Genomic DNA, 22,755 nt, shown 5'->3' with positions numbered 1-22,755 from the left:
CCTCTCTTCACCCCTCTCCTCTCCTCCTCTCTTCACCCCTCTCCTCTCTTCCTCTCTTCACCCCTCTCCTCTCCTTCTCTCTTCACCCCTCTCCTCTCTTCCTCTCTTCACCCCTCTCCTCTCCTTCTCTCTTCACCCCTCTCCTCTCTTCCTCTTTTCACCACTCTCCTCTCCTTCTCTCTTCACCCCTTTCCTCTCTTCCTCTTTTCACCCCTCTCCTCTACTTCTCTCTTCACCCCTCGACTCTCACACCATCTTCACCCAGCTCCTCTCCCCCTCTTCAATCTGCTGTTTGCATGGAACCAATACACATTTACTATGTAAATTATACAGGCACATGTATTACTACCTCTATATATACACACAATCACGAGCTGCAGGTAGCCTAGTGGTTAGAGCGTTGGGCAAGTAACCGGAAGGTTGCTGGATCGAATCGCCGAGCTGACATGGTAAAAATCTGTCGTTCTGCCCCTGAGCAAGGCAGTTATCCCACTGTTCCCCGGGTGCTGTGGATGTCGATTAAGGCAGCCCCCCGCACCTCTCTGATTCAGAGGGGTTAAATGCGGGAAGACACATTTCAGTTGAATGCATTCAGGTGGACAACTGACTAGGTATCCCCTTCCCCCTCTGTTATATTTACATGGAACCCATACACCACATATTACTACCTCTATACATACACACAATCACTCCCCACTCTGTTATATCTACATGGAACCCATACACCACATATTACTACCTCTATACATACACACAATCACTCCCCACTCTGTTATATCTACATGGAACCCATACACCACATATTACTACCTCTATACATACACACAATCACTCCCCACTCTGTTATATCTACATGGAACCCATACACCACATATTACTACCTCTATACATACACACAATCACTCCCCACTCTGTTATATCTACATGGAACCCATACATATTCATAAACATCTATACAGCCATGCTGCATCAGGCCTTCAGTCGCAAGCTATCTTAACTCATCTTTTCATTTCTGTGGATTAACCAGAATCATTATCTTAATAGAAGTTGTCTCCATTTAGAGCCAGCCCAGCCAGATTGAAAATATGTTGTTGGTGTAAAAATGTTAAAGAGGATCAGGGGACTTAAAGAATAGCACGGGAGATTGACGCCCGTAATTTAGTTGGAAAATGATAGCTCGTCTCCATCGAAGGCTTTCAAGCATTACATCTAATTAACGTCTGATGAACCAATGTGGTCTGGGTATCGCTTTCACTTTCCCTCTCCCTCTTTCCCTCTCTCCTTCCCTCCCCCCTCTCCCCATCTCCCCCCTCTGTGCCTCTCCCTCTCTCTCTCTCGCTGACTTCTGTGTATGGCCTGACATTATAATAGTGTCATTAGAACAAACAGTGGTTCTTCTACCTTATAGTGTGGAACATAATTACTGGAGCCTGTTGGAACAGCAAGTTTTATGTTATTGTTGAGTCCCCTCTACACTGATACACTGACTCAGTGATTGAGAGAGATTGGTGAGCCTGCCTGCCTGCGTGCCTGCCTGCCTACCTGCCTACCTGCCTGCCTGCCTGCCTGCCTGCCTGCCTGCCTGCCTGCCTGCCTGCCTGCCTGCATGCCTGCCTGCCTGCCTGCCTGCCTGCCTGCCTGCCTGTGACACCAGAGGCAGCAGCCATGAACAGACGTCAGGAGCTGCTATTGAAAGGATCCAACTGCTCTCAAAGTATTGCAAAGACCCTCTATTCTCCAAGTTGTGTGTGTGTGTGTGTGTGTGTGTGTGTGTGTGTGTGTGTGTGTGTGTGTGTGTGTGTGTGTGTGTACATCACACAGTTTCTCAGAACTACCAAAATAAAAGAAAGAGAAAGCATTGAAAAGCACCTCCTGTGCTGTATGTGCATAAAGGTCATTGGTACATTGTGTGCCTGTAACTGTCCGAGTGCAGGATTTACACTGGATGACAAATAAGGCCAAGGCATAATGTCAAATAAACACACTAGAAGTGTAACAGTAGTCATGTAATTATCGTGTAGTAGGGTAGAGGTGGGTGGTCATTTAGCTGGACCCTTAATTGTGATTAGGGCTGTGATGGTATGTTTCCACGGCAACCACCAGTGGTAGACCACTAAGGAAACCACACACACTCATCTTTCACGCTCCAGATACAGCTGGGTACACTCGCCTGAAAACAAACTGTTAGTGGATAGCCACTAAGGATAAAGTGTTTCAGGCTGAAAGTCAGTTATGACTGGTTTTGTGTTTACACATTGTCCCACGCAGGTAGCTTTCGTAAACGCTGAGTAATTCCTGCTGTAATTGACCGTTTGGATTTGATTTGTTACTTGCAATCAGTCCCTCAATTCGAGCGTGTGCTCTGTGTGGCTGACACTCAGTGTGTTTGTGTACACGTGGACGTTCTCTCACTTTCTCTGAGTGTGTGTGATTCATATTCTGTCCAAATAGTTCATAAAAGAAACAGGCTGGGAACTCAGTTAAGAACATCACGGAGATTGGAGTTGCAGTCAGGAAGAGCTAATGACTAGTTATTACTTTCTGCGTTTGTATTTCGGAATCACACATTTCTGAATCAGTCAACATGTTTATCTGACTCTGATGCTATGAAGCAAGGTTGTGCGTGTGCAATCAGGGTGTGTATAGTGTAGTAATAGCGCTGTGTTCTGAGCAGGGTTGTGTTAGCAACGTACTTCCCTCATGCACACAAACACATGTCCAGTTAATGAGTGGAGAGGAGACATGCTAATTATTGCGCCCCCCCCCCACACACACACACGCACGCACATACACACAGTCCTGCTCCAGAATTTAGCATGGGAGAATGAGACTGGCGGGAATATGAATCATTTACGAGAGCATAAACCATAAACCACCGACTTTACGATCGGCACCAAACAAACGCTCGGACAACTGGCGCTCCGAATTCAGTCACATTACCCAGATATGTTTTTAGCGATGTCTGTTTTAGTTTACTGCTGTTTACAATCATAGCGCTCCAGTCTGTTTGCTGAGTGGACAGAACAGATGGAGAGAGAGGGAAAGCACACTGAGAGAAAGAGGTGGTGTGGTCTCTGGATCATTATCTATCTGCTTCTGTCTGGAGAGGGACAGATATGCTGTGGCAGGATACACTGTTGAGGTTCGCTCTGTGATAAGAGGAAGCTGTTGTGTCTGTCTGTCTATCTATCCGTCTCTCTCTCTCTCCTTTTTCTTGTGTGCATGTGTCTGTGTGTGTTTGTTCGTGTGTGTGTGTGTGTGTGTGTGTGTGTGTGTGTGTGTGTGTGTGTGTGTGTGTGTGTGTGTGTGTGTGTGTCTGTGTGTGTTTGTTCGTGTGTGTGTGTGTGTGTCTGTGTGTGTTTGTTCGTGTGTGTGTGTGTGTGTCTGTGTGTGTTTGTTCGTGTGTGTGTGTGTGTGTGTCTGTGTGTGTTTGTTCGTGTGTGTGTGTGTGTGTGTGTCTGTGTGTGTTTGTTCGTGTGTGTGTGTGTGTGTCTGTGTGTGTTTGTTCGTGTGTGTGTGTGTGCGTCTGTGTGTTTGTTCGTGTGTGTGTGTGTGTGTGTGTTTGTTCGTGTGTGTGTGTGTGTGTGTGTGTGTGTGTGTTTGTTCGTGTGTGTGTGTCTGTGTGTGTTTGTTCGTGTGTGTGTGTGTGTGTTTGTTCGTGTGTGTGTGTGTGTTTGTTCGTGTGTGTGTGTCTGTGTGTGTTTGTTCGTGTGTGTGTGTCTGTGTGTGTTTGTTCGTGTGTGTGTGTGTGTTTGTTCGTGTGTGTGTGTCTGTGTGTGTGTGTTTGTTCGTGTGTGTGTGTCTGTGTGTGTTTGTTCGTGTGTGTGTGTCTGTGTGTGTTTGTTCGTGTGTGTGTGTCTGTGTGTGTTTGTTCGTGTGTGTGTGTCTGTGTGTGTTTGTTCGTGTGTGTGTGTGTGTGTGTGTGTGTGTGTGTGTGTGTCTGTCTGTGTCTGTTTGTTCGTGTGTGTGTGTGTGTGTGTGTTTGTTCGCGTGTGTGTGTGTGTGTGTGTGTGTGTGTGTGTGTGTCTGTCTGTGTCTGTTTGTTCGTGTGTGTGTGTGTGTGTGTGTGCGTGTGCGTGTGCGTGTGTGTGTGTGTGTGTCTGTCTGTGTCTGTTTGTTCGTCTGTGTGTGTGTCTGTATGTGTGTGTGTCTGTGTCTCTGTGTGTGTGTGTGTGTGCGCGCGCTGTAGTCTGGCTATGTTTGACTGACCAGTAGCCCCTGCGTATCCTCTCAGCTGGCAGAGCCTTGGGATATAGATTTTCATTTGAGCCACCCTGCCCCTGTAGAGGGGGAGGATACTGCTCCTGTCATAACCTATCAGGCTGCTCGTGTTTCTTCATCTGTCCTCCCTCTCTCAGCTCCAGACCCCAGTACCCTCTCCTCAGACTGACCAGCCTTAGGCCTCATCTTATGTTGCCATATACACTCAGTGGCAGGTTTATTAGGTATGCTATCCATGAAAATGGTTGAGTCACGTGGCCGTGGCTTGCTATATGATGCAGGCAGACAGGCATCGAGGCATTCAGTTACTGTTTGATTGAACGTTAGAATTGGCAAAACGAGTGACTTAAGCGACTTTGAGCGTGGTATGATCGTCGGTGCCAGGCGCACCGGTTCCGGTATCTCAGAAACGTCCGGCCTCCTAGGCTTTTCACACACGACAGTGTCTAAGGTTTATTGAGAATGGTGCGACAAACCAAAAACATCCAGTCAGCGGCAGTCTTAGGTGCGAAAACAGCTCATTGATGAGAGGTCGAAGGAGAATGGCAAGAATCGTGCAAGCTAACAGGCAGGTCACAAACAGACAAATAACACCGCAGTTCAACAGTGGTGTGCAGAACGGCATCTCGGAACACACAACTCTTCGGTCCTTGTCACAGATGGACTATTGCAGCAGACAACCACACTGGGTTCCACTCCTACCAGCTAAAAACAAGAAGAAGCAGCTCCAGTGGGCACAGCATCACCAACACTGGACAATTGAGGAGTGGACAAACATCCCCATATCTGCTGAATCCCGCTTCCTGTTGCGTCATGCTGATGGCAGAGTCAGGATTTGGCGTACGCAGCATGAGTCCATGGCCCCACCCTGCCTGGTGTCAACGGTTCAGGCTGGTGGCGCGATGGTGTGAGGAATGTTTTCCTGGCACACGTTAGATCCCTTGATACCAATTGAGCAACGTTTCCACGCCCCGAAGAATTCAGTCTGTTTTGGAGACAAAGGGGCTTCCTACATGGTACTAGATGGGTGTACTTAATAAGCCCCAGTCTTAGCCCCATTCCCATTCCAAAGCTAGCCTCTAGCCTTGTCATCATAGACTGGTCAATTTTGGAAGCTTATATAAGCTTATACTGGTCTTAGCCCCCTCTAAAGCCTAATCATTAGACTGGTCTTATTAGCAGTCACAACCTTATCCTGTGACTAGGGTTAGCCCTGTCCCCCGCATCCAACCTCAGCCTTATCCTAATCGTTATGAATTGTAGTTTATTGTCACGTTATATTAACTTACAGTGTAGACTATGCTCAGTATTATCACATTGATGCCAATGACAGTAGCCCTGCATGTCACAGTCGTGTAACTGCTTCGGTCACAGCTCATTGTACCCATAATGCTACAGCATGTTTATCCATTAGCATCTCCTCTTGTGTAAGGATCTCATTTCCCATTTGATCCCAGCGTGTATTGATCGCTGGGGAGGAGATGAGGAGATGGTGAGGGTAGATAGGGGAGATGTGTAAACGTTGTCTAGATTTCTCCGCGTCTCTGTCTCTCTCTCTCTCTTCTCTCTCTCGCTCTCTCTTCTCTCTCTCGCTCTCTCTCTCTCTCTCCCCCCTCCCCTGCTCTTCCTCATCCCCAAATCTTCCGTCAGAGCTTAGTGGCTCCTCGGATTCCTCCGGCCCTGTTTGGCCGCTCCTCTGAGGACTGTGTGTGTGTGCTGTCTGAGGGGGATCAATAGATAGTGCTAATGACTGCTGCTCCCTGATCACAGGTCCAGTGTAGGGAGACGGAGCAGAGAGACCGACCTAGGGTAGAGCCTCACACTCGAGGCCACTCGCGCTCTCTCTCTCTCTCTCTGCTGTACTGGCTGTAGAGAAAGGGGAGGTTCTCTGCTGTACTGGCTGTAGAGAAAGGGGAGGTTCTCTGCTGTACTGGCTGTAGAGAAAGGGGAGGTTCTCTGCTGTACTGGCTGTAGAGAAAGGGGAGGTTCTCTGCTGTACTGGCTGTAGAGAAAGGGGAGGTTCTCTGCTGTACTGGCTGTAGAGAAAGGGGAGGTTCTCTGCTGTACTGGCTGTAGAGAAAGGGGAGGTTCTCTGCTGTACTGGCTGTAGAGAAAGGGGAGGTTCTCTGCTGTACTGGCTGTAGAGAAAGGGGAGGAGGTTCTCTGCTGTATTGGCTGTAGAGAAAGGAAAGGAGAAAGCAAGCAAGATATGAAGAGAGAGAGGGAGACGGCACAGCCCAGAATATTCTGGACCCCTGACACTCAGCAGTGAGACCTGAGGTTCAGAGGGTGTTTCAGCATTTTTTCTCATGTACCTTCAGCAAATATTCCATGCCACTGGACATAGCTGTCCTTCCTCTCTGTGGTCAAATATGTGTTCGGGTCCTCGTTTTCTTTGATACGAAGAGACTAGGGAGTTGACCTGAGGATTTGTTGTTTTTGATATTTTTGATATTTTTACATTTGAGACATGTTGCTACTGCAGTATAACTCTGTCTGCCCCGGAGAAGTTATGGTAGAGAGTGTTCTTGAGACTCTCTCAGTCCCGCATTGTAACACAGCAATCACCATGCTCAGAAGAGCTCTTCCCTTAATGAATAAATGAATTAATTAGATATCTGTTTGATCCATCATCATCAGGGTTCTTTTCCCCTTGGTAATGACCTCTGTAATGGCAATGACTTTAATGGGATTTTAATTGATTCAGGTCCTCTCCTTGCCTCAGGGTGTCCTCACACACACACAAACACATACACTTTTCTGAGAGGGGCTGGAGGTGAGGAGAAGAGGAGAGGGCACCACATACACGGCAGCAGTATCCCCTCCTGTACTGTACTTATGACCAGGACTGATTCATGCACGTGGACCAACATTCACTCCTGATTCCATCTCGCACATTTGTCAGATGAGTCTTGATTTAAAGTGATTTTTTTGCACAGGAAAATATGAAAAGGGATCAGTTGTTGTATCTATATTCATATGATATTTTGCAGCGTATTTGGGGGGGGTAGCCCCCGACAGAGACTTGAACCAGGGTCCAATGACTGTCAACCCAAGACCTTAGTCGTTGCGCCAAGATATCCAAACGTCTTCACATGGTCCCTAGGTCTTAAGTTAACATTATGTTAGATGAGTATAGAAAGTAGATGCTCATGTTTCTGTCTCGGTGCAGATGGGTCCTCTGATCAACATGGCCACGGACACCCTGCTCACCAACCTGAATGGACATGTCGAGTCTGCAGAGAGCTTTGACATTCACAGGTACTGTAACTACAGTAACTTTCCCTCTCATGGGGGTCATTATAAGGATGGTTCATTCATTAGGCTATACAATTGTTATTGTCTATTTTTCCAAACAAACAAAAACCAGATGTTTGTAATGTATTATCATTGGATAAGGGCTATATAATATCCTCCACATACCGTATTGTGTTGACTGGGTTGGTTCTCTCTCCTCAGGTGTTTTGGCTGTTTCACCATGGACGTGATAGCCAGCGTGGCCTTTGGCACCCAGGTGGACTCTCAGAAGGACCCAGATGACCCATTTGTTCACCACGCCCAGAAGTTCTTCTCTTTCTCCTTCTTCAGACCCATCATGTTCGTCTTCAGTGAGTACTGTGGAGCCCTGCCTTAATCCAACAAACTCATCATAGGCTGAGAAATACTGTCTAGGAAACAGCTGTACTACTAGCAACAATTATCCAAATGAAAGAGAGAAAGATTTTAAAACAACAGTGTTATGTTTTTAACATAATCATACACACTATTATTGGACTCTATATACAGTATATATTACAAGGGGCATGTCCACTTAACATATACTGTACTGCATTCCCTAGATGCTGCCGTAAGTGGACTGACACAGATGGTATTGTGTTGGTTCTTCTCTTGCTGTCTACAGTTGCTTTCCCATTCCTGGCTCCTCTGGCCCGGTTCATCCCCAACAAGGGGAGGGATGAGATGAACAACTTCTTCATCAACTGTATCCAGAAGATCATCAGACAGAGAGATGAGCAGCCTGTTGAAGAGGTACAGTGTGTTACTGAGCTTTCCTGTGAAAACGTCTGCTCCTTTATAAAAGATGGGAATGGTATGAAGGACTCTTTTTCTATCTCTCTCCCTTTCTCTTCTCTGTTCTTGATCTTTGAGTGCGTGTGTGTGTGTGTGTGTGTGTGTGTGTGTGTGTGTGTGTGTGTGTGTGTGTGTGTGTGTGTGTGTGTGTGTGTGTGTGTGTGTGTGTGTGTGTGTGTGTGTGTGTGTGTGTGTGTGTGTGTGTGTGTGTGTGTGTGTGTGTGCGCTCATGTTTATTTCACCTTTATTTAGACAGGTAAGTCATTTAAGAACAAATTTATTTACAATGACGACCTGTCAAACACATCAATAAACAACACATCAATAAACAACATATTAATTAACAACAAGTGTGTGTGTGTGTGTGTGTGTGTGTAGCGGCGGCGAGACTTCCTGCAGCTGATGCTGGACACGCGCAGCACCAAGGAATGTGTCTCTCTTGAACACTTTGATGTGGTGAACCGTGCTGATGAACTGGCCCACACACACCACTCCGGAGAACAAGAAAATGGCGGCGCCGGCAGCCACGAGTCGCCCGACAGGCGCTCGGTCCAGACCCAGAAGAGCACGATGTCGGAGGATGAGATAGTGGGTCAAGCGTTTGTGTTCTTCCTGGCGGGTTACGAGACCAGTAGCAACACGCTGGCCTTCACCTGCTACCTCCTGGCTCTACACCCAGAGTGTCAGAGAAAACTACAGGCTGAGGTGGATGACTTCTTCACCAGATATGTGAGTATGGGCCTTCTTGTATGCACCTTATGTTCACAATCACCTTCGTTTGTCGTCACAGTATGTGTGCCATGATGGATTATTGAAACTACTAAAATCCTAACCAGATTATGTAAATGGTCCCACACTGATTAGACCTAATCTATGGATTTCACATGATTGGGAATACTGATATGGATCTGTTGGTCACAGATACACCCCCCCCCCCCCCCCCCCCCCAAAAAGGTAGGGACGTGGATCAGAAAACCAGTCAGTCTGGTGGGACCACCATTTTCCTCATGCAGCATGACACATCTCCTTTGCATAGAGTTGATCAGGCTGTTGATTGTGGCATGTGAAATATTGTCCCAATCCTCTTCGATGGCTGTGCGAAGTTGCTTTATATTGGCAGGAACTGGAACACGCTGTTGTATACACGACGATCCAGAGCATCCCAAACAGGCTCAATGGGTGACATGCAGGCCATGGAAGAACTGGGAAATTTTCAGCTTCCAGGATTTTGTACTGATCCTTGCAACATGGGGCCGTGCATTGCAGTGGTTGCTCAACTAAAAGTTTTGAGATTACTTTATGCTGCGGAATTTAGAGGTAATTTGTGGTTTAGTACGGTACCCTGCATCACTGCGTCACTGCTCCAGACCAGCGTAAGGGGGACCTAGAGCACTGATTATGCTTACTGGAAAATACTATTTCAAAATGAATGGAAAAGGCAAGTGGAAGGGGGAAAGACGGCATTCAGAGGTCAAGACAGCGCTGCTCTGAGACAAGCACCGGGACTGGTCTTGATAAGTAATGAGATTTTATATTCACGGAATCTCCTTTTGGGTATTGGCTAGACTACAATTAGTGTGTTGAAATGTTAGGGTTATTTTGCTCTTACTGTAGTACTGTAGCCTTCTCCTGAACAGTCACGTTGTACAGCGCCATTATGGGCTATTAACAGGACAATAGACTCTTGCCAAGAAGGAGGGTAAGGGGAGAATTGTATCGTCAAATGTATTTCTTAGTTAGGTTTGCTGTATCACAACCGGCCGTGATTGGGAGGCCCATTGGGCGGCGCACAATTGGCCCAAGGTCGTCCAGGTTTGACCGGTGTAGGCGGTCATTGTAAATAAGAATTTGTTCTTAACTGACATGCCTAGTTTAATAAAGGTCACATTGTACAGCTCCATATTTTCTAACAGAAACCCTGAGGGTTTAGTTTTTAGTTTTTCTTGGAATAGAAACACCATAATATTAATCAAATGAATTAAGCTACATTTCTTAAAATCAATCCCATATACTATGTTCTTACAAAAAAAGGTTTTAAATTCTCTAGTACAGCCAATAACTTTAGCTTATTTGAAAATGAAATCATCTCCAATATATCATAATTGTTTAAGCAAAGTGATTATTATTATTATTAACCCTGAATTATATTTATATAAAAGCCCCTTAGATATTCTCACAGACCAGTTTTGCCCTAACTAAAAATGCCCCTTAGATATGAATTTAGAATCCGCCAATCCTCTAAATTGAATTATTGGTCGGAGAGTCACGTCATTGAAAAAATTATTTTTACATATACTGTAGCCCTACCGTAGGCGACATGAGTCTCCCTAGTGTTGAGTAATGTGCTGTTAATTAGATCTACTACTGTACAAGGACATTTTATGGATCTGACAGTATTTTCATTTAGAGATTCTGGTAAAGAAATGTGTGTGTAGAGGGGTAACTTTCTTCACCAGTTCTCTTACCATTTTGTACAATTGTGTGATTAGCCTACCAGTTGGTGTAACTGTAATGTTAATTCTCTTGAGAGGAATTTTGCTCTTCACTATCACAATATTAAAAAACTTTCAAATGCATTCATGAATTAAATCGCTTTAGTCGACACATATATAACCGTAGAATACGGTTGCAGGTCGGAGGGCCATCTAACAAGTGCAGATCAGAGGGCCATCAACCGAAACAGACCAATGAAGCATTGGAAAAACCCTGGGGGTTTCATTTTTTGTTTTTCTTGGAATAGAAACACCATAATATTCCTTAAATGAATTAAGCTACATTTCGTGAAATCAATCCCATATATTATGTTCTTACAAAAAAAGGTTTTAAATTCTCTAGTACAGCCAATATTGAAGAATGCTTTTCAAAGATGCCCTCTGGTGGTCAAACTAGCACTAACTAGCATTAGTGGCAACAATGGCTGACAATGAAATAAGGTGCCATAGAATTCTGTGCTGCAGTATGACGCAACTTTTACAAGAAGAACCACTGTATCATGCTGAAACATGAGGTGATGGCGGTGGATGAATGGCACAACAATGGGCCTCAGGATCTCGTCACGGTATCTCTATACATTCAAATTGCCATCGATAAAATACAATTGTGTTCGTTGTCCATGGCTTATGCCTGCCCATAACATAACCCCAACGCCACCATGGGACTGTCACACCCTGATCTGTTTCACCTGTCCTTGTGATTGTCTCCACCCCCCTCCAGGTGTCACCCATCTTCCCTATTACCCTCAGTGTATTTATACCTGTGTTCTCTGTTTGTCTGTTGCCAGTTCGTCTTGTCTTGCCAAGTCAACCAGCATTTTTCCAAGCTCCTGTTTTTCCTAGTCTCTCTTTTTGAGTCCTCCCGGTTCTGACCTTTTGCCTACCGTGACACTGAGCCCGCCTGCCTGACCATTCTGCCTGCCCCTGACCTTGAGCCTGCCTGCCCCCCTGTACTGTTTGGACTCTGACCTGGTTATGATCTCTTGCCTGTCCTCGACCTGCCTCTCGCCGGCCCCTCGTTGTTCAATTAATATCAGAGACTCGAACCATCTGCCTCCTGTGTCTGCATCTGGGTCTCACCTTGTGTCGTTATAGGGACACTCTGTTCACAATGTTGACATCAGCAAACCGCTTACCCACACGATGCCATGCACGCTGTCTGCCATCTGCCCGGTACAGTTGAAACCGGGATTCATCCGTGAAGACCACACTTCTCCAACGTGCCAGTGGTCATCGAAGGTGAGCATTTGCCCACTGAAGTTGGTTATGATGCCGAACTGCAGTCAGGTCAAGACCCTGGTGAGGACGACAAGCACGCAGATGAGCTTCCCTGAGACGGTTTCTTCGGTTGTGCAAACCCACAGTTTCATCAGCTGTCCAGGTGGCTGATCTCAGACGATCCCGCAGGTGAAGACGCCGGATGTGGAGGTCCTGGGCTGGGTTTGTGGTTGTAAGGCCGGTATTACGTACTACAACATTCTCTGGCAACAGCTCTGGTGGACATTCCTGCAGTCAGTATGCCAATTGCACGCTCCTTCAAAACTTGAGACATTTGTGACATTGTGTTGTGTGAAAAAACTGCACATTTTGGAGTGGCCTTTTATTGTCCCCAGCACAAGGTGCACCTGTGTAATGATAATGCTGTTTAATCAGCTTCTTGATATGCCACACCTGTCAGGTGGATGGATTTTCTTGGCAAGGAGAAATGCTCACTAACAGGGATGCACAATAAACCAATTTGTGCATAACTTTTTTGAGAAATAAGCTTTTTGTGAATATGGAAAATGCATGGGCTATTTTATTTCATGGGACCAACACTTTACATGTTGCGTTTATATTTTTGTTTAGCGCAGAAAACGTGGTATTTAAGTACTATGACCATAATCCATTGCGTGCCTACTTGTCCAGTCTGTGTGTTTCTTTTACACCTGCTAGGTTAATGTGGGGCAGACAGAGAGAAAGAAGAGACAGAACAATACAAGATCGAGAGGGATAGAGCAGTTGATTGATAGTTTGTATTTAGCAGTCAATAAAGTATGCCTTATTTACATCGAATAACTAGTAAAATAGTGATTTTGTCAGACAGCGTAGGCAGTAGCTCTATAGAGATGAGATGATGACTTGGAATGAACAACTGAAATATTTTATTAAAGTAAAATGAATAAATTATGATTAATAAGTGATAAGCAGTAATGGGTAGTCACTACCATCATGGGACTTTGATTAATTGTTTTATTCTGTGTTGTTACAGCATTCAACCCACATAATGCAGAGGTCATTTAATGTAAAAAGCAAATAAATCTAAACCCGAAAATGATAACTGTGATCATTTTTTCAGAATCAAACCGAAACTGAACCAACCTCAAAAAGCACTAATCGCTCAGCACTACTTCCTGCATTAACAATATAAATGGAATTGACTGCAACTCTGTAAACAGGGGATTCAGCATGACCCAGTCCCATATAAACTCCACCTCAACTGTAAGAAGTCCATCTCTGCTGCAGGCCAGTCTGCCACGCTGCAGGCCAGCTGTGGTGATGAGTGTGAAAGACAGACAGTGATCGGACCTGGCTGGAACAAAAATAAATCAGAGAGACTGGACTGGATAGGATAGGGGGGTGGGGGGCAAAGAGGGAGGGGTGGGTTGGCATTTTTCAGATTGAGGATTTTCAATCTGTTTCTCCGGGGTCACAACAGCCTGCGGTTTGACGTGCGCTGCCACTCTATTGCGAGATAAAAACCCAGACAACAGCCAATATTTTGCTGCATTCATTTTGGATGAAAACCTATCTTTGTCTGGTAGATGAAGCCGGGGTTTGCAGGACAACAGGGGCGCACACCAGACTATGTGAGCACAGAGTTGAGCAGTCGGAAATCCTGCGCACGGCTCTGGCGCTCCATGTCCTTTCCAACCGCTCTGCGCAATAAAAACACACAAAAAAACGCTCCATATTCGCTCCATTCATTAATTTAAGCAACACCCATCTGTTTTTGTGACTACCTGGACCTACCATTTGGTTTTGAAGTATTGACACCAAACCATATGATTTGAATGAAAAGTATTTTAATAAACATGAAAAGGTGAATGCAAGAAGTGCTCATCATTTCAAATAGGCCAGATGTCATATTAAACAGCATATAAACACTGTAAATAGGTCAGGAGCCAGACAGGAGCCTAAAATGAATTATTTAGGCTTTATTATTTCAATTATTTCAAGGCTATAGCTTACAAAGAAATACATTGTGAAGCATTTGCGAGTGCGCCACAAATCAAATCAAATCAAAGTTTATTTGTCACGTGCACCGAATACAACAGGTGTAGACCTTACAGTGAAATGCTTACTTACAGGCTCTAACCAATAGTGCAAAAAAAGGTGTGTGTGTGTCTGTGTGTAGGTAAGTAAAGAAATAAAACAACAGTTAAAAGACATTTGAAAATAACAGTAGCAAGGCTATATACAGACACCAGTTAGTCAGGCTTATTGAGGTAGTATGTACATGTAGATATGGTTAAAGTGACTATGCATATATGATGAACAGAGAGTAGCAGTATTGTAAAAAGAGGGGTTGGTCGGTGGTGGGACACAATGCCTATAGCCCGGTTAGCCAATGTGCGGGAGCACTGGTTGGTCGGGCCAATTGAGGTAGTATGTACATGAATGTATAATTAAAGTGACTATGCATATATTATAAACAGAGAGTATAGGCTGGTAGGGCTGGTAGGGACATAAAGCAACATTTTGTTGTATTAAATCATTATAGTCTATAAATTGTGCATATAGGCTGTGGGTTACATAGAATTAAATACAAATTAAACGTAAAATGCCTTATTTTAGAAACACGAGTTTGGCCAGTCTGTGGGTTCAGGCTCATGCGATGGTGCCTGGAGAGCAGGCCAGCAGCGGAGAATATCCTCTCCACACCTGCACAGCCACTGGGGATGATAAACACCCTTTATGCCACTCTTGCTGGCTGGGCAGGGATGCATTTTGTTCTCTATAGGTAGGCCTGAAGGTTTTTAGGCAAAATAACCCAATCAAAACGGAAAGCTCCTTGAAAGAGGGAATATGCCAGGCCTATTGGACCAAAATCAGTGATGGCCTATTGTATAGATAATAGAACAAAAATGAATGAAACTTTTCAGAGATCTGATTTTTAGTTTATAAATACTTTGCTACAATGACACACTAAGTTATCTACCCACCTCGTTCCTTTCTTTTAGCATGTGCACATAGTAAGTATGCCATCATGCTTTCGGGATATATGTCTTTTCAGGTTCCACAATGATTTAGTTGTGGATATTACATCACTGCACTCCCTCTCTTGCTATTGGTCCTCATCTTTGTAAGTCTCCTTGATTTAGCACCTGTGTGTTTTATCAGTTTCTTTATGAAAATATTTAGCTATAGATAGCAGAACACAAGTAGACTACAAATGCATGCTGGGACGGGCATGCCCTGATCTCGTGAAGTGAGCGCTACTGGAGTGAAATTGGAGCGGGCGAGAAGGCCGACGCTCCAGCCTTTTGGAATCTCACTCAGCCTACAGTCAATTAGGCACGCTCCTCACTCCAGCTCCGCTCTGCTCACATACTCTGACGCATACACACATACACATACATACACACATACACATAGATACACACATACACACACACATAGAAACAAGGAGATTCAGAGGTTGCTTATTGGTTGTTTCATTTCACTCTGCATCTCTTCTGTCTATGAGTCTCGCAAGAAGCTCCAGCGTCTGTGTCTTCCGGCCTTAACAAAGTGCCCCATTAAATAACCACCCCTGCTGTTGTCACAGCCATGATCAACTCTGCAGCTCTAATATGGAACACATAAACAGTTAGACGGGGAGTGGAGGCTCTTACAAGGTTATGTGTGCTTCGAAAATGGCACCCTATGTCCTAGGGTCCATAGGACCGTGGTCAAAGTAGTGCACTATATAGAGGATAGGGTGCAATTTCAGACGCAGCCATGACCTTGTTAGATCCTCTACTCCCCCATCTCCTTCTGCATCTTAATACCCGGACCAAGGCCTGAACAGCGGAGAACAGAGTGGAGCAGGCAGCAGACCGGAAGACAGGATCAAACGCACACAGAGGAGGAGATCTCTGTGACTGGAGCATCTGGAGTCAGACACTCTTTCATCTCATCTTCCCTCGTTCGGGACCGTGCCGATACGCTGCTCTTTAATGCTTAATCCTTCAACTCACAAGGGAAGAAGTGTCTCCAGAGAGAGCTCGCAGTGTAAACCAACTGACTCTGCCCGTTCTGCTTCCTGTGATTTACTTCCTGATCAAAATGTATCAGTGCAAATGTAACAGTGCTCACTTCCTCACTGTTTAATTTTTTTTTTTGTATCTTCTTGGTGTTGGAGTCAATCTGATGTGATATACAGCATATTTGTTTATTATCTCAATGCCTTTTTTCTGCAGTGGACTTTTATCCATTCATACTCTGACTTGCCTCTGAAATAGAGCACTGTTATTGGACGTTGTGAATAGAAGCCTACTGAGCAGCCTGTAACATTAGATGTTGTTACAAGGCACCGCAACAAGATCTGGTATTTACTGTTATATAATGAAGGAGATGAGATGAAGAGTATTGTCTGCTGATTGGACTGGATATAATTTGTCCTAATGGTAGTTTTAATGATAGGCAACACCACTGATAACTGTTGTCAACACTACTCTGCATTGCAGCATTTTGAAAGTCCTCAGATATTGTATAAGACCCTGGACTCTAGACTTAACCCACCTACCTCAAAATATGACTCTGTCCTGAACCTTTCTAAGGAGTCTGAATGGGATATGTCAGTGGTAGGTTTTCAGAAAACTCTACAAAAAAAACCCCCAAAGACTAATGTTAGGTAGGACATTCCCTGTAGAGTGCTAGCGCGCTGTATGCCTAGCTTGCTGGTGAGGGCCATTGGTGATTTCAACAGTCTGAGCGAATTTTCGAGTCTTTGACGCAGGGAACTTGATTGGATACACACAGCAATGCCTGTGTACATAAACGTGTTTATACACTCTTAGAAAAAAGGGTTATTCTGCTGTCCCCATAGGAAAACCCTTTTTGGTTCCAGGTAGAACCCTTTTGGGTTCCGTGTAGAACCCTCTGTAGAAAGGGAATAGGGTGTCTGGAACCAAAAAGGTTCTACCTGCAACCAAAAAGGGTTCTTCAAAGGGTTCTCCTATGGGGACAGGCAAAGAACCCAAAGAAGGTTCTTTTTTGTTCTTTTTGTCTAAGAGTGTAGACCAGCTGGGTGGCCATTTTATCAGACGTCTGGCTGCTGACTGGGTCGTTCTTTCTCTCTGCTCCTGCAGGGCTTCAGAGCTCGTCACAGCTACCTCAACCCACTGCCTTTCTTTCAGCACTGTGAAAGACTGACTGTGGTTTTTTAACCTACTAGCATACAGGCTTGTTCAATCCTGAAAGCTTTTTCAATGTCAGTCAGTCATCTCAGATACATGGTATTGCAGAGCCACACACATTGAAAGAGCCACACTATTTCATTCCTTCAAGTCATCTGCAGCCTATCCTGGTCTAATCTGAAGTCATTGCCAAAACTTTGACGTTCCATCGATTGTAATTCTTGTTCAGTAATTGATTGTAATTGTTATTCTCATTCACAAGCACGTTCTGTAGATTAAGTTTTTAGTCATGATTAATCTCACGTATGTTTAGTGTGTGGCAGTAGGAGTTGGCAGCAGGCGGGCTACGGCAGCCTAGCCTCCAGCAGAGACACACTGTGTTCAGGCAGGCTACGGCAGCCTAGCCTCCAGCAGAGACACGCTGTGTTCAGGCGGGCTACGGCAGCCTAGCCTCCAGCAGAGACACGCTGTGTTCAGGCGGGCTACGGCAGCCTAACCTCCAGCAGAGACACGCTGTGTTCAGGTGGGCTACGGCAGCCTAGCCTCCAGCAGAGACACGTTGTGTTCAGGCTGGCTACGGCAGCCTAGCCTCCAGCAGAGACACGCTGTGTTCAGGAGGGCTACGGCAGCCTAACCTCCAGCAGAGACACGCTGTGTTCAGGTGGGCTACGGCAGCCTAACCTCCAGCAGAGACACGCTGTGTTCAGGCTGGCTACGGCAGCCTAGCCTCCAGCAGAGACACGCTGTGTTCAGGAGGGCTACGGCAGCCTAACCTCCAGCAGAGACACGCTGTGTTCAGGTGGGCTACGGCAGCCTAACCTCCAGCAGAGACACGCTGTGTTCAGGTGGGCTACGGCAGCCTAACCTCCAGCAGAGACACGCTGTGTTCAGGCGGGCTACGGCAGCCTAACCTCCAGCAGAGACACGCTGTGTTCAGGGGGGCTACGGCAGCCTAACCTCCAGCAGAGACACGCTGTGTTCAGGGGGGCTACGGCAGCCTAACCTCCAGCAGAGACACGCTGTGTTCAGGGGGGCTACGGCAGCCTAACCTCCAGCAGAGACACGCTGTGTTCAGGGGGGCTACGGCAGCCTAACCTCCAGCAGAGACACGCTGTGTTCAGGGGGGCTACGGCAGCCTAACCTCCAGCAGAGACACGCTGTGTTCAGGAGGGCTACGGCAGCCTAACCTCCAGCAGAGACACGCTGTGTTCAGGAGGGCTACGGCAGCCTAACCTCCAGCAGAGACACGCTGTGTTCAGGTGGGCTACGGCAGCCTAACCTCCAGCAGAGACACGCTGTGTTCAGGGGGGCTACGGCAGCCTAACCTCCAGCAGAGACACGCTGTGTTCAGGGGGGCTACGGCAGCCTAACCTCCAGCAGAGACACGCTGTGTTCAGGGGGGCTACGGCAGCCTAACCTCCAGCAGAGACACGCTGTGTTCAGGGGGGCTACGGCAGCCTAACCTCCAGCAGAGACACGCTGTGTTCAGGAGGGCTACGGCAGCCTAACCTCCAGCAGAGACACGCTGTGTTCAGGGGGGCTACGGCAGCCTAACCTCCAGCAGAGACACGCTGTGTTCAGGGGGGCTACGGCAGCCTAACCTCCAGCAGAGACACGCTGTGTTCAGGGGGGCTACGGCAGCCTAACCTCCAGCAGAGACACGCTGTGTTCAGGAGGGCTACGGCAGCCTAGCCTCTAGCAGAGACACGCTGTGTTCAGGCGGGCTACGGCAGCCTAGCCTCCAGCAGAGACACGCTGTGTTCAGGAGGGCTACGGCAGCCTAGTCTCCAGCAGAGACACGCTGTGTTCAGGCGGGCTACGGCAGCCTAGCTTCCAGCAGAGACACGCTGTGTTCAGGAAGGCTACGGCAGCCTAGCCTCTAGCAGAGACACGCTGTGTTCAGGAGGGCTACGGCAGCCTAGCCTCCAGCAGAGACACGCTGTGTTCAGGCGGGCTACGGCAGCCTAGCCTCCAGCAGAAACACGCTGTGTTCAGGGGGGCTACGGCAGCCTAACCTCCAGCAGAGACACACTGTGTTCAGGGGGGCTACGGCAGCCTAACCTCCAGCAGAGACACGCTGTGTTCAGGGGGGCTACGGCAGCCTAACCTCCAGCAGAGACACGCTGTGTTCAGGCGGGCTACGGCAGCCTAACCTCCAGCAGAGACACGCTGTGTTCAGGCGGGCTACGGCAGCCTAGTCTCCAGCAGAGACACGCTGTGTTCAGGCAGGTTACCGCAGCCTAACCTCCAGCAGAGACACGCTGTGTTCAGGCAGGCTACGGCAGCCTAGCCTCCAGCAGAGACACGCTGTGTTCAGGCAGGCTACCGCAGCCTAACCTCCAGCAGAGACACGCTGTGTTCAGGAGGGCTACGGCAGCCTAGCCTCTAGCAGAGACACGCTGTGTTCAGGCGGGCTACGGCAGCCTAGCCTCCAGCAGAGACACGCTGTGTTCAGGAGGGCTACGGCAGCCTAGTCTCCAGCAGAGACACGCTGTGTTCAGGCGGGCTACGGCAGCCTAGCTTCCAGCAGAGACACGCTGTGTTCAGGAAGGCTACGGCAGCCTAGCCTCTAGCAGAGACACGCTGTGTTCAGGAGGGCTACGGCAGCCTAGCCTCCAGCAGAGACACGCTGTGTTCAGGCGGGCTACGGCAGCCTAGCCTCCAGCAGAAACACGCTGTGTTCAGGAGGGCTACGGCAGCCTAGCCTCCAGCAGAGACACGCTGTGTTCTGTGAAAGCTAGCCGGCGGTGACTCAATCATCTCACCTCACTCTCTTTCTGAGAAGGGCCATCCCCGTGTGGTGTCTTCTGACTGTGCCACTCAGGCTAGAGCAGTCAAACATGCAAATGTGTCGCTGACTGCCTCTCTCATGCCTGGTCACTCTCTCTCTACCGCTGATGGGCTTGGTTCATTCTAGTTCATTCTATTTCTTTGGTGTTAACATAGCTTTGGGTTGACATGGATGAGTTAGCATTCCAGCTGTTTTGACCAGCTAATGAATGTTCCTCTCTCTCTCTCTACCGCTGTGTCGATGTCCATAGGGGGTCCTCTCATTAATTTGCAATTCTTATCTCCCTAAATAACAGAATGAGTTGAAGCAAGGCCTATAATGACTCATGCAGAAGATGTTAAGACGGAAAAAGGGGAGAGACCGGCACTTCTTAAATGACATGTTTCAGCCTGAGCAGCCCCTGCTGTGTTATGCTGCTCCCACACTGTCTGTCTGTTGGCAGAGTGCTTCAGGGAGGGGGAGAGGGGATTAGAGGGAGAGAGGAACAGAGAAGGAAAGAGAGAGAGAGAGAAAGAGAGAAAGAGAGAAGGGATTGAGTGTGCAAAGAGAGGGTACAGGGTTCATTGTGGAGATGGAGGAGAAAGAGAGAGAGAGAGGGTACAGGGTTCAGTGTTTACTGTAGCAGTACAATAGAGAGCTTGTCATCTATTGTTTAAGTTACAGATAAAAGGTTATATGTTCTGGAGCTAGTCTCTATAGCTGTTGCAGAGGTAAGGGCTGCCTGCCATAAAGAAGTGAGAGCTGCTGTAAGCCTATGGCACGATGCCAGGCCTGGCAGGGGGAGCAGGAGGCTTTGGGCTTTCTCTGAACCTCTGCCCACAGCTCAGGTCAAAGGTCAAAACATCACTCATGCTGAAATGTGAACTCATTTGGCACAAACTCTATTGTGCATATCTCAGACATAGGCTACAGGCCGATTTTTGGGGGGTTATTCTTCATAACGAGCAGGGAGAGAAACCACAAGAAAGAGACAGAGAAACTGTGAGAGAGACACAGAGAGAGACACAGAGAGAGACACAGAGAGAGACACAGAGAGAGAGAGAGAGGTAGTTGCCAATGCTCCTGCACACACAGCGCACATTAAGCAGCCGGCTGCTCCCGTCCACACAGTAGGGTTGTATTCATTGGTGGACACCTTTGCAACAGAAAATGAAAACAAGCGTTTCTTATTGGACAAGTACTAGGTAGTCCCTCCTCAATACAGCCTGTTTTCTTCTGTTAACCTCAGGGTTCCCAAGGCGTCTGAACTACATGCATCGTATGGTTCCTATAACCCCTACTTATGTCGCTCATCTTATTGCCACGTTTTCATTTATTGGTGATGTTAAACATATGTATCCAGCCCGACAACAGAGAAACTCATTCCGAGAAATTCTATCTAATTCTTTAGTTGCGCACGAAAATCAAATCGTCATTTCTCAGAAATGATATAACCTGATATTGACACATGATCGTCACAAGGCTATGAGAACAAGGCTGGGGGCAGTCAAAGCAGCAGTGATCCAATTTGATCTGTTTGCGGTTCCAAGGCTGCGCCCACATAAATGTATCGCTTTCCGAATGTGAAATCATTAGTACTCTCTCTAACACAGTCAGGGGTCTTACAGTGCCTGTGAACTACAGTATACTGATAATACGTTCCCTTTTGGTAGATTCCATCCATATACCACCAACTGTGCTGTAGATGCAACAATCTGAACATCCTCAGTGCACTTGGTCATGTTTTATGGCAAGTTTCATATTTAGAGAATATAACAGAGTAACTTTATTTATTGATATTGAGTGCCCAAGAAAGTGGTCTCCCTTCATTGAGCTGCAGACAAAGTCCATGTTCCTGTTCTGGTCCAAGGTCTGTGAATCCAGGCTTACAGCATTCTATTTTGGGGCTGATCCTGTGATCTCTACAGGGCTTTTTCACCAGTTCATTCCAGTAAGGCAGCAGCAGCTGGTATTTCTGCTCTCTCCTATCATCCACCGCTCTACGCAGCTTTTCTATTCTCTTTTCAATAGACTGGATGAAATGAGGACTGGGCTGTGTGAACATCTCTCCTTCCTTTCCTCTCTCCCTCCCTCCTTAACATCCTTCCCTTCCCGTGGGGCATTGTTCAGATGATCCTGAAAAGCCACTGTCCTCTTGATTACTTGAGGAGGGGGGGGGGGGTGAGGAGGAACGGAGGTATGGAGAAGGAGAGACAGAGGGCTTTGAGTAGGGCCGCATAGAGCCTCTCATCTCCATCACTAAGACTCCCTGACCCTGAAACCTGACCTCGCACTAGTAGAGAGAGAAGGAATGAGGGAGAGAGGGATGAAAGAAGATAGGGGGGAAGTAGTGAGAGAGAGAGAGAGGAAGAAGGAGGTCAGAAAAGTATTTATATTTAGAGCAAGGAAATGGTTAAAGGGAAGGTGGGGGTGGAGAAAGAACGAGAGATGGATAGGGAGAATCAGTTTGAAAGACGGAGCGAGGTAAAAGGAAATGCTGATATGAATCTGAATCTTCAGATTTCTGAATCACCTTGTGTTGAATGCTTGTTGCACACAGTGTTGATTGAAGGAGGGCTGGTTGTGTGTGAAGATGCAGGTGGTAATAGATATAGAGGACCAGTATAGATATAGAGGATTGAAGATGGTGTGTGTGTGTCTGTATGCATGCATCCATGTGCATGCGAGCTATCACATTTGTGTGTGTGTGTGTGTGTCTGTATCTGCGCGTGCATGTGTGCGACAGGACTGTCCCTGCAGTCACGTTTCTCTGTGCTCGCTGATCAGCAATGTCTGTCACGTCACCGGGAAAAGACAA

The 22,755-nt window shown here is 46.9% G+C and overlaps 1 protein-coding gene across 1 annotated transcript in view; it reads left to right on the top strand.

Annotated features, from left to right (window-relative positions):
* tbxas1 (thromboxane A synthase 1 (platelet)) overlaps positions 1 to 22,755 on the top strand; it is a 101,913-nt gene that overhangs the window by 61,970 nt on the left and 17,188 nt on the right. Inside the window, exons 7-10 of the mRNA XM_039001471.1 lie at positions 7,394 to 7,482; positions 7,681 to 7,829; positions 8,123 to 8,250; positions 8,671 to 9,021. Coding sequence (XP_038857399.1) covers positions 7,394 to 7,482; positions 7,681 to 7,829; positions 8,123 to 8,250; positions 8,671 to 9,021 — 717 coding nt within the window. The remainder of the gene's footprint in view (positions 1 to 7,393; positions 7,483 to 7,680; positions 7,830 to 8,122; positions 8,251 to 8,670; positions 9,022 to 22,755) is intronic.

The sequence above is a fragment of the Salvelinus namaycush genome, chromosome 9 (genome assembly GCF_016432855.1).
Source record: "Salvelinus namaycush isolate Seneca chromosome 9, SaNama_1.0, whole genome shotgun sequence".
NCBI lineage: Eukaryota > Metazoa > Chordata > Actinopteri > Salmoniformes > Salmonidae > Salvelinus > Salvelinus namaycush.
The sequence above is the reverse complement of the archived record's forward strand: the minus strand, read 5'-3'. Positions and strand labels throughout refer to the sequence as shown.